At 35.0% G+C, this 22,361-nt stretch overlaps 1 protein-coding gene across 1 annotated transcript in view; it reads right to left on the minus strand.

Annotated features, from left to right (window-relative positions):
• PGAP1 (post-GPI attachment to proteins inositol deacylase 1) overlaps positions 1-22,361 on the minus strand; it is a 76,259-nt gene that overhangs the window by 25,572 nt on the left and 28,326 nt on the right. Inside the window, exons 6-13 of the mRNA XM_061440870.1 lie at positions 18,718-18,770; positions 17,538-17,604; positions 15,814-15,919; positions 15,114-15,169; positions 13,581-13,664; positions 10,048-10,094; positions 9,610-9,661; positions 3,633-3,710 (exon numbers count right to left, since the gene is read on the minus strand). Of these exons, the coding sequence (XP_061296854.1) occupies positions 3,633-3,710; positions 9,610-9,661; positions 10,048-10,094; positions 13,581-13,664; positions 15,114-15,169; positions 15,814-15,919; positions 17,538-17,604; positions 18,718-18,770 (543 nt within the window). The remainder of the gene's footprint in view (positions 1-3,632; positions 3,711-9,609; positions 9,662-10,047; positions 10,095-13,580; positions 13,665-15,113; positions 15,170-15,813; positions 15,920-17,537; positions 17,605-18,717; positions 18,771-22,361) is intronic.

The raw sequence follows: 22,361 nt of genomic DNA on the forward strand, positions 1-22,361 counted from the left end.
GAAGGTATTCTATTGTCTATTACAGTCCAACTCTCAAGCTATATTTAGAGGGCCTGAATTCCTCAAGGAGAGATGCTAAGCTACAAAAATTTGGTGAAAAATCTTAATAAATTATTAGAGGGTCGTTATCTATAAGAGCAGATGTACAGCACAGTTTTCTTGTAGTTTGCTTTTGGTGTTTGTAGAAGAGAGGGACCATAAACGATGGATAAAAACATTAAGAGCAAAAGTTAATTCAAGATTAATTAGGAATTTAGATAATATATCCCCGAATACTTTCAGTCAAAATAAAATGTGATTTTGTTCTATCTTTTAAAAATTTCCATATTTATTATGTTTCTACAGTCTAATTAGACTACAAAAGGCTTTTGGAGACATACTGTCATTCATTTACAGATGCTTAATGCTATTCATGTAAGATTATGTCTAATCTTACATGAGGCTAAACAGTGATTATAGTAAATAGAAAACAGGTTCACTGTGTACAAAGAAAAAGAAATGTTATCTCAAAAAAAAGTAAACCTAAAATGTGACATCTCCATCACTGCAATTTCCATAATGACATTTCTCATCTAATAACATGTCCACAGTGGTGTAAGGATCTTCATTCTCAGCTGTCTATAATAGAAGAGTTTCATTAAAATTGTTTCCACAATCCAACTAAATGACTCTAATCTATACAAGCTGAGGAAGAAATTAATCTGATGCCTAACTGTAGCTAGCAAGTAGTTTTCAATGCACAGTAAAGTAAAAAGCCAGTGGGGTCCATCTCAGGCTTTTCCAGTACTACATCTTGGACTGTATTTTAAACTGTGTTATTTTGTTTGAGTGGAATTTTGATTGTTTTTGAAAATGAAAAACAGATGAGGGAAGATGCTATCAGAATGCACACACATAGGGAAGCAAAAGAAAAAAAATTTACTAAGGAGCTCTGCTTTTATTTTTCCCTCTTTAATTAGAAGGCAAAGAATACTGTCAGATATTTCCATTATAGAAAACAGTCATTATAAGATTAGAGAAATCATTTATTGAGCACAATTATTCATTATATTTTTATAGGTGTCTTTAGCTGAGACACTGCCTGAGATAGGAAGAAATTTTTAATCACTTTAGCAGGTAATTAAAATAATACAAATTTTATTATTACTTTAAAAATTTGGCCATTTCTTTACGGAATAAACCTTTATCCAAGAAAGAATTCATGAGTCTGTCTCTGAAATATACAGATAAGTAAATTTCTAATGGACTTAATTTTGTTTTCTGTCATTAAAAAATGCAGGTAATTCCATATTTACATTTGGAAAACTATATTAAGACAATCAGTTGACTCAAAAAGCTTTCAAACTGCCTATTTAAATACATGTATCCTTCTGGTGATGGGTTGTAACAGCACATAGAAATCATGACAGACCTAAGTTACTGTCCTTGTGAGACTGGGTGTGCAACAACTAGGGTCAGCAGTGTTACTTTCCAAAGAGTGTCCACTAAGTATTTATTAGGCTGCTAAGACTGGCTATTTGAGAAAGGCTCATTAATTTCCTGGAATAACCAGAGAAGGCCTTGTTTGGGAAGATGTTAAATTCATTCAAAACCAACTTACCTGAAAAAAAAAACCCTTAAAGAGAGCTTTTAGTACTGAAGATGTTGAATTACCTCTCACTTGAGCTAAGCAAAACAAAACAATGAATCCATTACAAGGTACTTGTGAAACTCAATCTTTGAGATGACTCCTAACTACATCCCCTTTTCTTTTTTCCTTTGAATATTTCTAGTGATTTTGGCCCCAAATCTCATTAACTTTTTTATTCAAGAAACATTTTGAATGTATATGTGGTGGTCTCTAAAGATTTCACTTCACTAAAGGTTTAGGATGCAGAGTAAAACCCATTTAGTCCTTACTCTCAATAAGTTCATACTATGGGATGGCAATAAAGACATAAATTATAATTCAGTGTAAAATATTCCTCAAAGAACTTATGAACAAAATATGGGACTCAGCAGTAGCAAGAGGTTATTGGAGTAGTCTAGAAAAGGAAAACAGGGCACACTTAGGTTAGATGTTGAAGTAAGTTTGTTGGGTAAAATGTGGCAAGGGTCTTTTACCTCCACCTTCTTTCCCTGCCTACTTCTCTCAAAAATTACCATCCTTTTATTTCTACTTCCACTGCATGACTACAAGCCTGCAAAACCCCTTGACAGGTGCCTGGTCTGTCTTGTTTCTAATCCATCCTATACCAAAAATAGATTCACTGTCCAAAACAAATAGCTCTGATCCCATTACTACCATGGTGAAAAATCTTTTGGTTCCCTTCTGGCTTCTGAATCTTCCAATGAAGACTTCCACAATATGGCCATGAACTAGTTTTCCAGACTTTTCTCCCACTACTTTTCTTTTCTTTTTTAAATTTTATTTTATTTTTAAACTTTACATAATTGTATTAGTTTTGCCAAATATCAAAATGAATCCATCACAGGTATACATGTGCTCCCCATCCTGAACCCTCCTCCCTCCTCCCTCCCCATACCATCCCTCTGGGTCATCCCAGTGCACTAGCCCCAAGCACCCAGTATCGTGCATTGAACCTGGACTGGCATCTCGTTTCATACATGATATTTTACATGTTTCAATGCCATTCTCCCAAATCTTCCCACCCTCTCCCTCTCCCACAGAGTCCATAAGACTGTTCCATACATCAGTGTCTCTTTTGCTGTCTCGTACACAGAGTTATTGTTACCATCTTTCTAAATTCCATATATATGCGTTAGTATACTGTATTGGTGTTTTTCCTTCTGGCTTACTTCACTCCATGGTAGCTATCCTTTTAAAACTATTTACTTATTCACTATTTTCCAAACATACCCTACACCTTCCATGTTCTGGTTTTACTATTTATGTCTCAAAGGTGTTGTTCATTATAACTTTCTGCAATAATGTTACTATTGAGCATCTGGAATATGGCTAATACAACTAAGGATCTGATTTTTTACTTTTATTTAAGTTTTATTAATTTAAATAGTCACATGTGCTAATGGCTCCCAAAGTAGAGAGCCCAGGTCTTGAATACTCAATCTATCTATAAAAACACTAACTATCCTTTAAGGTAATTTTAAATATCACCTGAAACTAATGTCTTTTCTGATTTTATCAGTCAGCAATACTCCCCTTTTAACGCTTTTCAAGGATTTGCAATATTCTGATTTGTATTATACATTTTTGGGTACCTCTTTCATTTTCACCCTTCCCCTGGCTATGAAATATATTTCTATCCCTCTACCAACAGTATATAAGCTTTCTGAGAACATGGTTCATGTCCTCCTCTTTTGTGTGCCTCCTATGATTCCTGGCACAGAGTTTTTGCACATAAAAGGGTACTCAATAATTAACATATTTTGAAAGACTGATAAAGTGGAAATAATTCCTACTTGAAACAAAGAGACTTGGATTTATTCTGCTTAGTTCAAGTCAGAGTAGATGATCTCAATGATTTAAACAGTCTTAGGTGGATCACCAACCCAGCCACTATTTTAGATGTTTTAGATAAGTGCTATGCTGAAGAATGTATCAAAAAATGACTTAAATATTTAGCATAAGTATCCCAGAAACATTCTGATAACAGACTCTTGGTTGTTACCTTACTTCCATGAATAGATGGTACATAAACAACAAGATGAGACAAAGATGGATAGTCTTGAAGTCTTAACATCAGAGACTAAAAAAAGATGAAAAAAAAAAAGCTGATTTTATTTAGGATATACAGAACTTAAAGCATGTTAAAAGATAAATTACAAACCCATTTCTTACTTAGTATGTTACAAAAAAACTGACTTCAAACTTTATGTTCAGTACTTCATAAAATGCCCATGTTTACATTTTCAGGTCAATGAACCTGCTGAATGTCAAATTTATAATAATTATGTTAATGCTGCTACTGCTGCTAAGTCGCTTCAGTCATGTCCGACTCTGTGCGACCCCATAGACAGCAGCCCACCAGGCTCCCCCGTCCCTGGGATTCTCCAGGCAAGAACACTGGAGTGGGCTGCCTTAATATGGACTGCCAAAAATACTCCCTTGAACTATATCGCTTCAAGTAAAACAAATGAAATGTAACACTAAATTTAATTATTTTACAAAATTATTTCCAGATATGGTTTCTTATAATTTGTCTACTTGTTTTGTATAATATTACAGTATGGTTTCTACATTGATTTTGGTGGTATATGACAAAGAGCACTCAATAGTTGAATGGATGCTCAATATGACAGAACAACTGCAGCTTAATCTGAAATGATTCTGATCTAGGCCACATAATAAACAGTTGCTGGCTAATGATGTATGAACATCATCCCTTGGAACTTATTCAGTAAGTTACAAGAATGAACTATGCAAGTCCAACAACACACCTCACCAAATGAGCATCTCTTCTGTTCTCAAAGCTAAGCCCATATCTTACAGTCTGTATTTTGAGGAATGACTAGATAGGAGACTGGTCTATTTAATGAAAAGCTAGGCCACCAAATGTAGTTTTCAAGTTTTTCTTTTTCCTGACAATAGATGTGGGAAATGGGAGTAAGTTATATGTTGCAACAATCTTATGCATTAAGAAAATTCTGCACTTAACATTCTCCACTGTTCTTCAGAAGCACCCTTGTGGGCAATCTGGACTGAGAACCTGAAGCACGCTATCACGAGTGGTCCTCAAACAACCTGACCAGATTCACCTGGGAGTGCTTATTAATCTCCTGGGCTGCATCTCAACTTACTAAGGAAAGTCTCTATAGCCAACTTACATATTCTAATGCACATTAAAAGGTGACAGGGGCTTCCCAGGTGGCACAGTTGTAAAGAATTTGTCTGTCAGATGCAGGAGATGCAGATAAATCCCTGGGTCAGGAAGATTCTTGGGAGTAGGAAGTGGCAACCCACTATAGTATTCTTGCCTGGAAAACTCCATGGACAGAGGAGCCAGGCAAGCTATGATTGCAAGAGTCAGACATGACTTAGCAACTGAACACACACATGCATGCTTGTGTGCTCAGTCATGTCTGACTCTTTGCAACCCCATGGACTATAGCCCGCCAGACTCCTCTGTGCATGGAATTTTCCAGTCAAGAATACTAGAGTGGGTTGCCATTTCCTACTCCAGCGGATCTTCCGACCCAGGGATCAAACCCAGTCTCTTGCATTGGCAGGCAGATTCTTTACCACTGTGCCACCTCAGAAACCAGAGCATGTGCACACACACAGACACACACACAAAAGGACCACACAAGCCAAAGTTCCAAGCAACTGAAACCAACCAGATAAATGGTAGACAATATGAAAGATAATTACAAAGAACCATGGTTATCTGTGTAGCTATCCACTCTGAGAGCTTTTGTTACTCTCAAGAAAAATTTTTTTTCTCAAGAATTTTTTTTTCAGGTCAGTCAGTCAGTTCAGTTGCTCAGTCATGTCTGACTCTTTGTGACCCCATGGACTGCAGCACGCTAGGCCTCCCTGTCCATCACCAACTCCCGGAGTTTACTCAAACTCATGTCCACTGAGTCCATGATGCCATCCAACCATCTCATCCTGTCGTCACCTTCTCCTTCTCTTTCAATTTTTCAGATCAGAATACGTTAAAAAGATACCAGAGTGTCAAAGTACATTTACTTATAAACTTAAGCTCCATATAGTTATAAAATCAGTAGGAATTTGGCAAGATACTATTTATGAAATTGCTACATTAACAGGTAAGGGTAATACAAAGTTTGAAAATTTTTCAGTGTTTTAAAAATAAAAATTACCTTAATGCTAAGGTAACACACATAAAAAATCAAATACCAGTATTTGGATGTCAGAAACCCTTCAAGATCTGCTGCTGTGTGTCAGGCAAAGCCGTGGTGCTACATTTAATTTAGGCAAAAGAGTGACAAGGTAACTTTTCTCATATAACTTAGATTTCTTTCCAAAGGTAATTGTTCTGTTTTTAGCCGTAAGTCCATTTGGGCTTGTGAAATTGTTGGCATGCAGTGGTTTGTGTGTTTTTAGAAACAACTTCACTGTACTATGACAGAAAAGCTCCATATGATTGGTGCTCTGAAGGCCCTAAACTGCTTTGCTATAGGATTCCATCTATTTATTAACAATTCAGTCAGCAGAGGTGCTCAAAATGATATGTTCTCATGTGACATTGACTTCCCTGGTGGCTTAGACGGTAAAGCATCTGTCTACAATGCAGGAGACCTGGGTTCAATCCCTGGGTCGGGAAGTTCCCTGGAGAAGGAAAAGGCAACCCACTCCAGTACTCTTGCCTAGAAAATCCCATGGATGGAGGAGCCTGGTGTCCATGGGGTCGCAAAGAGTCAGACACGACTGAGCGACTTCACTCACTTCACATGTGACATTACCCTTATTGAGAAGATATAAATAAGAATAGAACTCACAAAATTATTTTACTTCAATTTTTCAACTTCATGTCAAAGTAACTTTGTGTGCTTTTTACAATTGACTAACCAGAGATCAAACTGCCAACATCCGCTGGATCATCGAAAAAGCAAGAGTTACAGAAAAACATCTATTTCTGCTTTATTGACTATGCCAAAGCCTTTGACTGTGTGGATCACAATAAACTGTGGAAAATTCTGAAAGGGATGGGAATGCCAGACCACCTGACCTGCCTCTTGAGAAACCTATATGCAGGTCAGGAAGCAACAGTTAGAACTGGACATGGAACAACAGACTGGTTCCAAATAGGAAAAGGAGTAGGTCAAGGCTGTATATTGTCACCCTGCTTATTTAACTTCTATGCAGAGTACATCATGAGAAACGCTGGGCTGGAAGAAGTACAAGCTGGAATCAAGATTGCCGGGAGAAATATCAATAACCTCAGATATGCAGATGACACCGCCCTTATGGCAGAAAGTGAAAAGGAACTAAAAAGCTTCTTGATGAAAGTGAAAGAGGAGAGTGAAAAAGTTGGCTTAAAGCTCAACATTCAGAAAACGAAGATCATAGCATCTGGTCCCATCACTTCATGGGAAATAGATGGGGAAACAGTGGAAACAGTGTCAGACTTTATTTTGGGGGGCTCCAAGATCACTGCAGATGGTGGTTGCAGCCATGAAATTAAAAGACGCTTACTGCTTGGAAGAAAAGTTATGACCAACCTAGATAGCATATTGAAAAGCAGAGACATTACTTTGCCAACAAAGGTCCGTCTAGTCAAGGCTATGGTTTTTCCAGTGGTCATGTATGGATGTGAGAGTTGGACTGTGAAGAAGGCTGAGTGCCGAAGAATTGATGCTTTTGAACTGTGGTGTTTGAGAAGACTCTTGAGAGTCCCTTGGACTGCAAGGAGATCCAACCAGTCCATTCTGAAGGAGATCAGCCCTGGGTGTTCTTTGGAAGGAATGATGCTAAAGCTGAAACTCCAGTACTTTGGCCACCTCATGCGAAGAGTTGACTCATTGGAAAAGACTCTGATGCTGGGACAGATTAGGGGCAGAAGGAGAAGGGGACGACAGAGGATGAGATGGCTGGATGGCATCACCGACTCAATGGACATGAGTTTGAGTGAACTCCGGGAGTTGGTGATCGACAGGGAGGCCTGGTGTGCTGCAATTCATGGGGTCGCAAAGAGTCGGACATGACTGAGCGACTGAACAGAACTGAACACAAACAAATGAATATACGTGATTTTGACTTTCATTTTAATGGAAAAGTTTACTTGCATTTAATAATTATAATCATCTTCAACTGAGAATAACTAAGATAGCAGAAGATTATAATCCTTCCTTTCTAACTTCTCTCTTCCACTTTTCTCCTCAAATCCAGCAGGCTTTTAATGCCACCCAGGACTTTCTTATAGCATCCGCTATAAAAAGTAAGCAGCGGGAAGAACTTGTTCTCCTACTGCTCAGCCAGCTGTTTCTTACATTTAGAAAAAAATAACACAGGGGACTAAAACTATATAAATACATTGTTTAATTTTTGAGACTAAAAAATAATATAAAAATATTATTATTTAAGAGTTAATAAAATAACATTTTATCAGGTTTTTAATCATTTATTTCCTTTTTTAATATAAATTTATTTTAATTGGAGGCTAATTACTTTACAATACTGTATTGGTTTTGCCATACATCAACATGAATCCACCACAGGTGTACACGTGTTCCCCATCCTGAACCCCCCTCCTACCTCCTTCCCCATCCCTCTGGGTCATCATTTCTTTCTAACTCTTAAATTGGGCTTCCACAGTAGCTCAGTAGTAAAGAATCCGTCTGTTTTGCAGGAGCCAGAGGAGACGTGGGTTCAATCCCTGAGTCTGGAAGATCCCTCAAGGGAATGGCAACCCACTCCAGTATCCTTGCCTGGAAAATCCCATGGACAGAGGAGCCTGGTGGGCTACAGTCCATAGGGTTGCGAGGAGTTGGACACGACTAAAGTGACTTAGCATGAACAACTCTTAAATTATAGACTGAAGAGGATATCCAAACTGAAAATTGAAGGAAATATTTAACATATCTTATGAATGACTTGTTAGTAAGTACATCCTATTACTTTTGTTTTTGTTTTGCTCCTGTGTAGACAGTTACGAAAGAACTAGTGAGAGACCTTAAAAATGTTCTTGTGAGTGAAATCAGTTATTTGTCAAATGAAAACAAAGCTACATGAATAAATATGCACAAAGTAAGATTGACCAACGCGACAGAAAATACATCACTGCAATCATTCCAAAGTCAAGTGTAAGTGACTTGCTTTATTCATTCTGTCATCATTCCTCTCCTTGGTATAGTACAGACTTGACTATACATACAGATAAACAAACATTCATGAGGACAAATAACGAGTTGGGAGATGACCAGGACCAACCAGAGGACTTCACATTCAACTGTATGAATATAGTATTCATTATGACAGTATTTTTTTGACAATATATTTTAAAGTATAGATTTATTTGAAGATTAAAACTATCAATTCTGGCACATGATTATCAGTGTAATAAATACAATGTGGAATTTAGAACAGACATTTTCTAATATCAAATTTTAGAATTGTTCTATTTTTCAACAACAGATTTTGTTGAGTATGCAAATTAACCTTTTGTAAAGACTGCTGACCTGCCACAACTGCTTAAGGAAATCACTAGCAATTATTAAATAAATTCTATGGAACCTCAGATAAAAGTAGATAGTTACTGAAGGGCTTAGCCACAGATAATATTGAAATTGAAATCTGTTTTGTGTCTTTTTGTGATGCTTACTTCCCAAAACAAATTCTGAGTATACTCAACTTAGTATTTTAAGACAGACCATTCTAAACAAACTCTCAAATTAAATCTTAAAATTTATCTATCTCTTGTTATGATGCTATAACATATAGATTTAATTTTATTTAGGAATGATGACCTGTTTTCATCTATGAAAGCTAAAAAAAACAAAAATAAAACACAAGCTATTCTTTATTAAGTGTATTTCTAGAGAAAATATTTCTAAAATGTACATTAGCAAATCTCAAAATTTATTTATTACCTAGATGAATTTAATCAAATAACATATTGTATATGCCTATATGTTCAAATATTTTTTTCATCTGGATATTAACATTCTAAAGCCATAATTTACCTTAATTGTTGGCAGCAGTTCAGCTTTCCATGATAAATCAACCCCTTGCCGGCTTGGAAATACATACAAAAATATAATTAAAGGACAAATATATTAAAGTATTATAAATTATAAATAAGCATCAGAACAAGAAAACATCTATGGACCTATCAGAGACACTTCTAATGAAGTCAAGTCTGATAAGTTTAACACGATACGCTTTATCCACATAGTCCTTTTGGGCACAGAAAGTAGTTTTTCCTAGTAACCAACTACCAATGTTTACAAAAATTACTAGTATGTTAATTTTATTTATTTTTAATTTTAAAATCAATATTATAATTTAGTATGGTAGCAAAATGACAATAAGTATACTTGAAGCAATTCTGAAAGTGTAATTTGAGTATATCTTATGTTAAGAAAATGAACAACAAAAGGCCTTTTGTTTAAAACACTTACCACATAGAAGTGCTGTTTATGCAGCCAAAAATCCAACTATTTGTATCCTATTGATTGATAACACAAACAAAACATAATATTATAGAAAATAATTATATAAAATAAGCATTTCACTGTTTATGATATAGGGTCAGTAGGCATAAGAAACATAAAATAATAACTTGCTATTCAGAAATGTATTCAAAATGGTCTCAAAAGTCAAACAGGTCAATGGTAGGCAAAGAAGTTTAAAGTTAACACAGACAGGTAAGCAAGTAACCTGGAGCAGCAGTATGAGAGATGAGATGATGGGTAATCTTTCCATAGCATACTGCTAAGCAAGTCTAATATCTGAACAAACATTTAGAGTTCAGCAATGTCCACATTTTAATTAGATAGAAATTACAAAAAAAGTAACCTACATTTTAACAAAAAACAAGAATGAACTACAAGTGGACTTTCATACAAAGAGGGGGAAAAAAGCCAGAGTCAAGTCAAGTAATTAAAAACAATCTAATAGAGCTTTTTAGTTTATCATTTGAGTTCTCATTTGATTATGAGACAAATTACTTTTATGCAACTGAGACTGTGCTTGGATGGAAACATAATTCCAAGGGTTTAAGACTAAAGCTTAGTTGCTACTTTATTAGTGCAGATTGGGAATACTGCAGAGATGGTTGTGGTATTTTAACAATATTACATATTCAGCTTCAGTTATTTAAAAACACTATGACCAAAGATTGCCACTTCAACTTTTAATGAAGTAGTAAGAGCACTGCTCCAAGATCTAACAGTACTGAACTCCTACCAGGGCATAAGAGAATAAGAAACACTGCAGAGACAGCACAACTTTTTCCCTTAGTATCCCTTAGTATATAGACAGGACAATAAAAGTATCAACCCTTTCATTCAACTAGTATTTATAAAACCTAATCCGCAGCCAAGGAATTATGCCAAGCCCTCAACAAAAATGATGAATCAAGCAGATTGAGTCTCTGCCCTCATGGAGTTTAAATAAAATTTTAAGATATTTTTCAAGAATATAGAAAAGCAAGTTGAAAGAAAACAAGAACTATGTGGTACTTCTCTACTCCCCACTGCTGACAAAATAGTTGTCTGACTTCTTTATCAATTATCTGTGCTTCCCAGTACAAAAGCATATTACAAAACAAGGCAACAGAAGAGAACTGCATGGGCCTCGACAAAGAAAATCTAGCAACCTCTCGATCCAACCCATTTGTACGATTGGTTTTCACAGCTACTAAAGGAGCCTATATCAAAGATAGCCTTTATTATGAAAACTGCCAATATTCCAAACTACTTACTTTGGTGTCTAGGGAATTCTGATTCAGTCACTAACAGATTGAATACAGTGTTATTCAAACCAACCCTAAGACAGTGTTGTTAAAACCTAGAAGGTATCAAAAGAACAACTTCAGGTTATCTAGTAAACACTCTTACCTCAGCTAATTATAAAGCTTGTATTAAAAATCAGAGAAAAAGTCACTCAGGATTTGCTAACTCCTGAAGTATACAGAAAACGCTACTTGATCATAAAATTTATAGATCTAAAAAAATATCTATCTATGGTAAAAAAAAAAAAAAAAATGACGTCTTCAACAGCTGCTAAAATCATTAGATGAAGGACTGACTAGGAACTTTATAATGGATCACGCCAGTAGGACCTGAGTTCACTGACAAATCAGTGCACTGATTCTTTTGTCACTCAAAGTGGGACAACCACTTACCTACTGATGTGGTAAGTATGCAGCTCTACTTATAAAACACTCCCACCCCCAAAAAAATTTATTCAAGATTCTAGATCTACCCACCTACCAGTTTACAGAAAACACAATGGATAGAAATACATGTTAAAAGATACCACAAGAATACAACCAACTAAACCCAAAACAAATGCATGGCATGGGAGGAAAGAAGAGGGGACTGTTATAAAAGAGACATAAGATCTATGAATCAAATGCCATGTATGTACTTTTTAGATTCTGATTCAAATAAGCCAACTTAAAACTTAGATGAACAAAGGAAAATTGAACATGGGCTAGATACCATATGATATTAAGGAATATGTAATTAATTTTGGTGGATAAAATAATGATATTATAATAATGTGTAAAATTCTTATCTGTTAGAAAGATTGAAACATGTATGGATAAAATGATAAAATACCTGAATTTTGCTTTAAAAATGCTTTAGTCAAAAAAAGTGAGGAAGGATTAAATCAAATTAGCATGGCAGAGTGTTGATAACAGTTAAAGCTGTTACAGTTATATTCTACTTTTATATGTTTGAAAACGTCTATGACAAAAATTGAAAAGATTTTTTAAAATTCTCCACATATCCATGGATCTTATTACAGAAAAGGGGTCCTCTAATGAACCAAACAGATAAATCTGCACTTTGGCAAAGATTTTTCTCAATATAATACTGCCATTTTTATTTGGAATAGTATGGATGTTGTAAGCCATCACCCTCAGGGCCAGATTCTCTTGGGATAAACTGTTCATTCAAATTTTAGGCTGAGAGGGCATAACTGTGGCAATCCACTAAAATTAGTATTCACTATTATCTAGCCAGTGTTCTTGCCTGGAGAATCCCAGGGACAGGGGAGCCTGGTGGCTGCCGTCTATGGGGTCACACAGAGTCGGACACGACTGAAGTGACTTAGCATAGCATAGCATAGCATAGCATAGCATAGTATTATCTAGCCCACAATGCCTGCCTACCAACTCTTGTAAAGACTTTACTATATATCAAATGGCAGTATCAACCAACTAAGTGACATATTAGATTCTAGTCCTAAAAAATACAAATAATCCAACAAAAAGGAAATGAGGGAACTTAAATTCTGCAAGATGTAAATATAAAGTGAAGAATCCTAGGATATGAGGGAAAAAAATCAGAATAGAGAGCAAAGCACCCAAATTGGGAGACAAATTCCTCAAAGCAAGAAGTGTTGATAAATTATTAAAGTTCTAATATAAGAAAAGATGCTAAAGCATATAACATATTTGTAGCATAGTAGGTACTCATTAAAAAGAAATACACAAACAAAATCATCATACTGACATTGTAAATCTGGGTAACACTGTAACAAAAAGTTACTAAACTACTTCAGAGAAATTTTGGTATAAAACGTACTCCAAATTTCAGTATGGAAGTCAATGGAAAAACAGGATTTACTTTATAAAACAGAGAACAGTTTTGCTTAAATGTATCTATTCTATAAAGTACTAACATAATTTTAGAACTAAAGAAACTCTGAACTGAATTCCCTCATCCTAAACACAATGAAACTAAGGTAGAAAGGGTGAAAAACCTAAGCTAGAGGCAAAGTACAAGCTAACAGTATACCAATTATAGAAACATTTTGATCAGTACTTTTCAATCAATACTGTCTGTCCCAGATAAATGTTTTTCAATTAAATGGGTTTAATAATAGTTCATAGCTAAAGATGAGATCCATTAAGCTGAATTTTAAAAATAAACAATAGTCAGTCTTTAAAATTTACATAAAAGTGTACCAATTATCTTACCAGCATGGTGCTCTGACAATAGACATGAGTGTAGATTTTTCTATGATTTGCAAGGGGAAATGTAAAATATATCTTATCAGATTCCTAAAAACAAGAGGGAAAACAATAAAACTATTGTGAGAGTAGATAATTTCATAATTCAAAAATTCACACAAAGTAAAAAATAATTATTCTAATGAATTCTAATGAATTATTTTAATTCTATCATTCTTGGTGTTGAGAACCATTACTCTAGGAATGAAAAGAAGATATAGATGCAAAACAGTACAAACTCTGTACACCTGAACTTGTCTTCGAAGCATCAGTATGGATGCATGTGTTTTTTTTTGTTTGGGTTTGGTTTTTGGCCTTATGACCGGACATTTCTTAGCTCTGCTCATTGGAAAGGCCTTAGAAAATGATAACGCACTACTCATAACACCTGTAAGTGCCCAAGTTACGGTTTTTAGACATTGTTTACCAAAAACTAGGGAGAGCTACTTTGAGAAAAAGCCAGATTCAAGATCTGGGATGGGAAACGTTACACAATGAGCTAAAATACTGTCTCATACTAGAGTGAGGAAAACATCAAAGACAACTAGAGAGCAGCTTTATCAAAAAGATCCAGGAGCCTACATTGAAATGGCTTCCACTGGTCAAAGACACAATAGTTTTAATAGCAATTTTAATATCAAAGATAGGGCAATTTTAGTATTTTAGTTTAGACAGAAACACAGAAATGTCTGAGTTCATAATAACACTAGAGGAAACTGCTCCCCTCCCCTCCGCCAAAATCTTATGATCACTGATGGAGGGTGTTGGTGAACCAACTATTCTGAAAACCAGTAAATATAATCTCCTAAGATACAAAGAATTATCATCTTTTTCTTCATAATCTATTTGCTCCACTCTAGATAAATTTAGTAGATGAGAAGTTTTCTATATAGAATTTCAGTTAATAAAGAAGGAATAATCAAACCATAGTCTTATTACTTTTGCAATAAATGAATTAATGACTCTACGCCTTCTTCATCAATAATAGCTGCTAACATCACAAAAAGAGAGTCTAGTAAAAAGAAAAGCAAAACAAAAATGTGAATCTGATGAAGCATCTAGACTCAACTACCAAGTCACAGGAAGGAGTAGGCAAAGGAATATACGGAATGACACTACAGGAATGCAATCAGCAAAATCAAGACTGTGAAACTCTGGGACAGATGACTTTTTTTTTCAACAAATAAACTGCAAGGAAAAAAAGGGTAAAGGAGATATTAGAAATTTAAAGAGGAGTAAGAGATATATCAACAAATATTATGTAGATTTTGTTTGTACCCTGATTTAAGCAAACTGGAAAACAAGGAAACAATAAAAAAAATTTGACAGTTATGATAAAACTAGAAAATTGAACACTGACTAGATATTAGGGAATTATTACTAAACTGATTTAATATGGGAAAAGACAAGTGGTTATCTTCTTTAAAAAGTCTAACTTTGAAAGAGAAATACTAAAATATTTTGGAAAAAAGTTGTTAAGTCCATTGGTGGTGTACTTACATTGTAAGCCACATATGTCCATTTGGACACTTTTACTGGAACCCACATAGATGTTCCTAAGGTAAAAGAAATTAATTTATTTGGCTTTTAAAAAATATTAAGTGATTTCTTTTACTGAATACTTCTCAATCATAACAGGATTTGAAAAAAGCATCTCCCTGAATACCGGCTATTTTAAAATATAAAATCCAAGGAGATGTTCTCCATATACTCATCACCAGCACTCAGATCAAGTGAAGCATTTAAAAACTATTTGGTGTATAACTCTAAGAAGTATGAAGAGAAGTAAACAAATATTTTCCAACCTAAGTAGAGTATGACATACATATTAAAAACAAAATTTACCAGCAAAAGATATGCTGTTAAACCAGAAGACTAAAGAATGATACTAAGAAACTAAGTCAAGAATAATGTAGCATTGATTTTAAGTGGCTGTCAGGAGAACAGAGGCAATTAACTCTTCTAAACTTAGTTACTGTCATATTATCTTCAGTACAAAATTTTTATCAGCAATATGTTATAAATCACTTAATTTTTTCCCTTAGTCAAGAACCTCATAAGAAATCAGCACAGGGAAATTAATGAAATATAATAGGATTTTAACAGCAGAAGCATTACAAAGAGTTTGTCTGCTAATGACAAATTTACCTAAAATAATATCCAAAACTATACTTAAAATTAAAATGTTATTACTACCAACCTGTTAAGTCAGAAATTATTGATGGATTTTCCTCAAAGTGTTTTGCTGGGTGTCTTATAAAATGGTGATTCAAAACGGACAATTTCTTCTTGGGATTTTGAGTTATCTAGAAAGAACATTGATACATTCTGTATCCTTTTATATCCATTGTGATGACCTAATGAAACTTTGTTTCAAGTGTGGATTCTTTATCAGCTGAGCTCCCAGGGAAGTTCCAATAATAATAAAGTCAACAGTTACTCTGGTCCAGGCACTGTTCTAAGTGCTTAACCTGATACTAATTACGCTTTGAGTTATAGTTCCCTTGTATGTATGTATGTTTTTCTTCCTAAACTGAATGCTTCTTGAGAAGCAGGGCAACATCCTAACATTTTAGTGTCTAATGTTTAGTAAAATATCCTAACATTTTATTGTCAAATATTTAGTCTAGTCTATCATATATAGTGAAAAAAAAAAGCTCAGTTTCATAGTATTTTGATTCTTAACAGTATTAGTCAAAAATTTCTCCTCTGTCCCTTAAAATGTATCTGTAAAACACCCATCCAAAATTATAATTTATTACATGCCAGTATTAGGGTTTTCTCATTTTAGAATTTAATGGAAAACAAGATATGATTTGTTAAAATTAGTTTGATTTACCATTTTTAAAGTATATACCTGTCTGAAACTCATCTGTTATCAGCTGAAACTGGATTTTTCCTAAACATACTGGTCATAGCTAAAGAGTCACAATTAAAACAATGTTGAAAAGCTAAAAAATGTTTGTATTCCATGATTATACAATTGCAATATTAACAGTGTTAAACCTATAAAGCTCATTTACTTTAATACACTAACTTAAATATGGCATCTTGTGATTTAAAATGTGGTAAAACAGATCAATTTGTGTCTTTCTTTTATCACTCATTCTCTCTGATGATAGTTATGCAGCTTTCTGAAGGAGTAAAGAAAAGAATACACTACCTTATTCCTAAGAGAAAATGCTACAGGAGCAAGGTTAAGACACAATAAAAAGGAAAGCATTACCTAGAGAACTACTGAGAATGAAACCACACATAATAGTTTCTCAAAGAACTGGAGCCTTCAGGGGAAAGAACTCCCAAAACCTGCCATAATGACAAATAATACAAAAAACAAAAGTAACTTTTTTCTCCAAAGTAGGTGAAAGTGAAGTCGCTCAGTCATTTCCGACTCTTTGTGACCACATGGACTGTAGCCTACCAGGCTCCTCCATCCATGGGATTTTTCAGTCAAGAGTACTGGAGTGGGTTGCCATTTCCTTTTCCAGGCGATCTTCCCAACCCAGGGATCCAACCCAGGTCTCCCACACTGCAGGCAGAAGCTTTACCATCTGAGCCATCAGGGAAGCCAGATCTTCTGTCTACGGGATTTTTCCCAGGCAAGAATACTGGAGTGGGTTGCCATTTCCTTCTCCCTCCACTCCCCCCAAAAAGAAGGACATATATCAAATGTTAAACAGTAAAAGGGAAGAACTGAGGAAGATTTATGGTATCTTTCATTCTTTCAATTTTACTGCATTCTTAATTATTACTAGTGATCAAAGATTACAGATAAACAAAGATATTTCCATTTGAAACTAATCACAGTCAATATAAGGTGTAGGCTTCTACTATCATCCAAGTAAAAAAAATGTATTAAATTTTTCACTGCTCTAACAAAAAGTTTTACTTCACTGAAGTAACTTTTAGTTTAAAAATACATACTTGTTTAGTATCAGCATCAATAAGATCAAAGAATGCTCGAACTGTAGTCAATTGCAATTGTTTACACCTGAAGAATAAAATGTTACAAATGAAACTTTCTTTAAAAATATACTTTTGATACAAACATAAATATACTTTGATAAAAAACAAAAATTAATGGAATACAGAAATTTCCTTTAATGCTGTGAACTCTAAAATTATTTAACAAATCATCAGTATTAAGCATACATCTTAAAGCTGCTGCTGCTGCTAAGTCGCTTCAGTTGTGTCCGACTCTGTGCGACCCCACAGATGGAAGCCCACCAGGCTCCCCTGTCCCTGGGAGTCTCAAGGCAAGAACAATGAAGTGGGTTGCCATTTCCTTCTCCAATACATGAAACTGAAAAGTAAAAGGGAAGTTGCTCAGATGTGTCCGACTCTTAGCGACCCCATGGCTGCAGCCTACCAGGCTCTGCTGTCCATGGGATTTTCTAGACAAGAGTACTGGAGTGGGGTGCCATTGCCTTCTCCGTCTTAAAGCTGAAACCTATCTAAATAAAGTAAATTTAATCTTCCCAGATATTTCAGAGTAGAAAAGTATCCGGCTGCTCTGTCTTCCCTAAATATCCATGTCTACCCCAGACACAGGCATATTGTCTATCCCATCTTCACATGCCTGAATGGTTGTGTTCCCGACACCACTGATTGCACAGCCAGAGGAAGGTGAAAAGAGAATCTTTAAGCCAACGGACACAGAGATAAGATACTAGGGTTTATGTATTTCCTGCCCCTTATTTCATCTATTTATTTATATTAAGCATAAATCTAATTCCGACTTGGTTTTCCATGTGCTGCTCCAGAATAATCAATGCTGCAGTAATCAAGTCCCTGAGTTTGGTGATTGGACAAGGGTCTTTGATTCTGCCCAACATGACAAATCCCAAAATTTTGACATTTGACATTAGCTTCATTTGAGACTAAAGCTACTGGTTCTTCAAGGCATGGTTTTATAGGTTGTCAAGGACATCTTGGTCAAACCAGGACAAGAACAAAGGTTGAAGTTCTAATCCCCTAAGTTAATCTTTCTCCCAAACCCTTATTTATTTATAGATAAAGCTCTAAGAAAGATAACAAACCAATCAATTCACTCATGAGAAAAGACGACCGCCACAAACTGCCAAAATAAGTTATATTAACTTACCATACAATGGAGAGGTGGTCTGTTGAGACCCATGTCTTAGGCACTGCTGAACTCTAAAAGGAAAGAAACAAAATCATAGTTAAGAAAAGCACATTTGTTATTCTTCAACAGGCTTGAAATTCTTATAGGCTAATATTTAGAAACATGTAACATTAGTTTCACTATTTTATGATGCACAGACATTTTAAAATGTCTTATAAAAAGGTGACCCCAAAATATTACAATATTTCCTGCATAAAATAATTCTCTTTGTCATTACTACTTAGTCAAGCTTAAATTATTCTTTAAAAATTATTAAAACATCTACATGTTACTTATTGAAGTTTAATGTCTAACTCCTCATTACTCTAATAGAGGTTGAGTTTATGAATTTTTAATAAATCATAGTGTATGTGTAAATTATAATAGATATTTCAGTCATTTTAGTTCTGACTAGACTGACACTTAATAAATTCTAAGATGTTAATTCTAATCAGGATATATCTGAGAAATACCTAGGCCTGGTGAGACTTTATTCAAAATAAATATGCCTAATCACAAAACTACCAAATCAGACTTTTATAAGTGGAGTACAGACTTTCATTTAAGAAAAAAAATCTCTAGATGATTAGCAATATATACTACTGGTTAGAGACAGAAGGGCAAAAGCCTAGTAAAACATATAACTATTTTCAGGTTTCCTAACAATGACCAGCAATCTCCAAGAACTAGAGAACTTTTTTATACAAGGTAATGACCTCCTCGTGAATGAATAGCATCTTACATACAATGGGGGAATATTAAGTAAATCTAATATTATTTTTCATATCATCTCTCTCTCTGCACTGTCAAAGACACAATGAGATGTTCTCCCTGGAAACGTCAAAATAAAATGAAAACAGGAAACTAACAATGCTATGTGTGAGAAAATTTAAAGGCCTAACATGCCTCTTTAATTAAAAAAAAAAAAAAGGTATTTATAACTTCTAAGGAGTCACTGAGTCATTGTAATCCTGGTACTCTGCCAATAACAATGTGTATTTGGGTTCCAGGCTCTACAGTTGAAGGAAAATCTACAGCTTACTAAATGAACTTATAAATGTTAGATATCTTATTTAGGAATTATTGCTGGCAACTTACTTTAAAAACTGAGACAACCAGAGTTCACTGTGGTTCTAAGGTTTCATTAGATTCTCAGTAAAAAAAGAACTCAGTGTAGACATCATTTACTATTAACTAGGACACAAAGCTAATTTACCTTCAGTCTAATATCTGTGTTAGAGCTAAAAAAAGGAAAGTCAACACAAATAATAAAGTTAGCTACTCATAATCTTTGTGGTAAAAACTGCTGAATGTCCACCAAAATCTTCTTCCATTTTTACACAGTTAGCTAGAATGCATATTTCAGTCTCTTTACGCTAAGGTGTGACTAAGTACTCTAACAGTATGTAAAAAAGAGTGATATGTGCCACTGCCAGGCCTGACTGCTCTCCCTCCATGCTCTTTCTCCTCCCTTCCTATGGGTTGAAACAGTGATGATTAAAGCAACCTTTTGGGTAAGGCATTCAAGAAGAGGGAGCCTGAGTCCTTTACTGAGCCTCCTTCATAAACCACCCACCACTTAAATGCACACCTAGGGCAGTTAAATGAGTAAAATGTAAAATTCTACTGTTTAAGTGCCATTATCTGCATAAGTGAATATTATAGAAGTTTGGTCTACCATACTAAAATAACTAAGGTCTCTAACTTGAATGGTTTTTTAGTCCCAATGGGTTTAATGTCATTTAACTGGTCTTGAGATAATCATTAAAAAATTACTTCTTAATAATTGTTTTTTTAAGGAGAACATACATGTAGATACATAAAAGACTAAAGATTATTTGGGAGCTAAAAACTAAATAATGAAATAAAACTCAGATTATACAATAACCAGCTTTAAGTTCCATAATAAGTAAAATATATTTTCATCAGAGACACAGATACACTAGTTGTCTTAAACACAATACATTAACAAATTGATTAGAAAAGCATGCGCACACACAGCATTAAAAAAAACAAAATTCCTTAAAAGCTGCAGAAGGGGGTATCAATACAGCATAATGCTCCAGATCAAGTCTGTTGCTAAGTCGCTTCAGTCGTGTCCGACTATGCGACCCCATAGACGGAAGCCCACCAGGCTCACCTGTCCCTGGGATTCTCCAGGCAAGAACACTGGAGTGGGTTGCCATTTCCTTCTCCAATGCATGAAAGTGAAAAGTGAAAGTGAAGTCGCTCAGTCGTGTCCGACTCTTAGCGACCCCATGGACTGCAGCCTACCAGGCTCCTCTGTCCATGGGATTTTCCAGGCAAGAGTACTGGAGTTGGGTGCCATTGCCTTCTCCGAAGATCAAGTCTAGGAAATAAGTTATACCCAGTTTTATATGACTAAAATATCTATTTTTACTAGGAATTTAATATTTAGAGTTTTGAGAACTAGAATATATCTGCCCAAAATATTTCAGCAGCAAAAAACGAGATTCATACCAACAATGAGGTTAGAGAGGTTTACCAATTAGTAAATTACTACTAATTAGTTCCAAAGCTACTATGGCTATATCATAGCTTCTCCAGTAGTAAGAAAATGGTGGATAAGGGCAGAACAGCCTAATAATTTTTGTTCTATCTAGCATTCAGTATTTACTTAATGAATAGCAATCTAAGGAAGAGCAATAGTAGCTAAGCCGAGCAAAGGCATACCTATGAAGAGAACAACTATGAAACAAAGAACTATCATCTAAAAAGCAAAAGGAATGCTATGAATTTTCTTTGTAGAAATTAAACTCAGTTATATTTAGAGACAATGTACATACTGAGTTTAAAAGTTCAGCTCTTATCTGAAGACCTCAAAGTTAAAAATACAAGAATAATGTAAGTCCTAAAAAGAAACCTGAACTTACTTTACAGAAACTATGTATCCCAGTTAAAGATCAAATATCTGATGTGCTAGCAGGGAAGAATAAGTAGCAAGTTAATTAATCAGGTCTCTATCTACACTTTGATACTCTATCAAGTATCAATCACTCATTCCTGTCCAACTTTTTGCAACCCCATGGACTGTAGCCCACCAGGCTCCTCTGTCCATGGGGTTCTCCGGGCAAGAATACTGGAGTGGGTTGCCATTTCCTTCTCCAGGGGAATTGTCCTGACCCAAGGATCAAACCCTTGTCTCCCACATGACAGGCAGATTCTTTACTGTCTGTGCCATCAGGGAAGCTACTACCAAGTATCAAAGCTAATTTTAAAATTTTAAAACCAGTAAACCTTCATTCAAGTATAAAATTCAAGAGTATGAGAAATGTTTGATCTTCTACTACTGTTGTATATAGCATACCACTGAGATACACAAAGGGCCCTTGGACATCAGCCCACACTTTCTTATATTTAAAACTCTAATCAATGGATAGTCACTTTGAACAAGAAACAATCGTCTTCATATATGAGTGATATGCACGAAGTTTCTAATATTCTTTTCACTTTCCATGGATTTAAGTACCCATGCCTCTGCCTTCCCAAAATAATAATTTTCATTTTTTCATATCTCTCTCCTCTCTCACACACACACACATGCACACATGTACACACAGTATACTACACCAACTCAGTAATCATTTCCAACCAACCACACA

Source organism: Bos javanicus, chromosome 2 (genome assembly GCF_032452875.1).
Source record: "Bos javanicus breed banteng chromosome 2, ARS-OSU_banteng_1.0, whole genome shotgun sequence".
Lineage (NCBI taxonomy): Eukaryota > Metazoa > Chordata > Mammalia > Artiodactyla > Bovidae > Bos > Bos javanicus.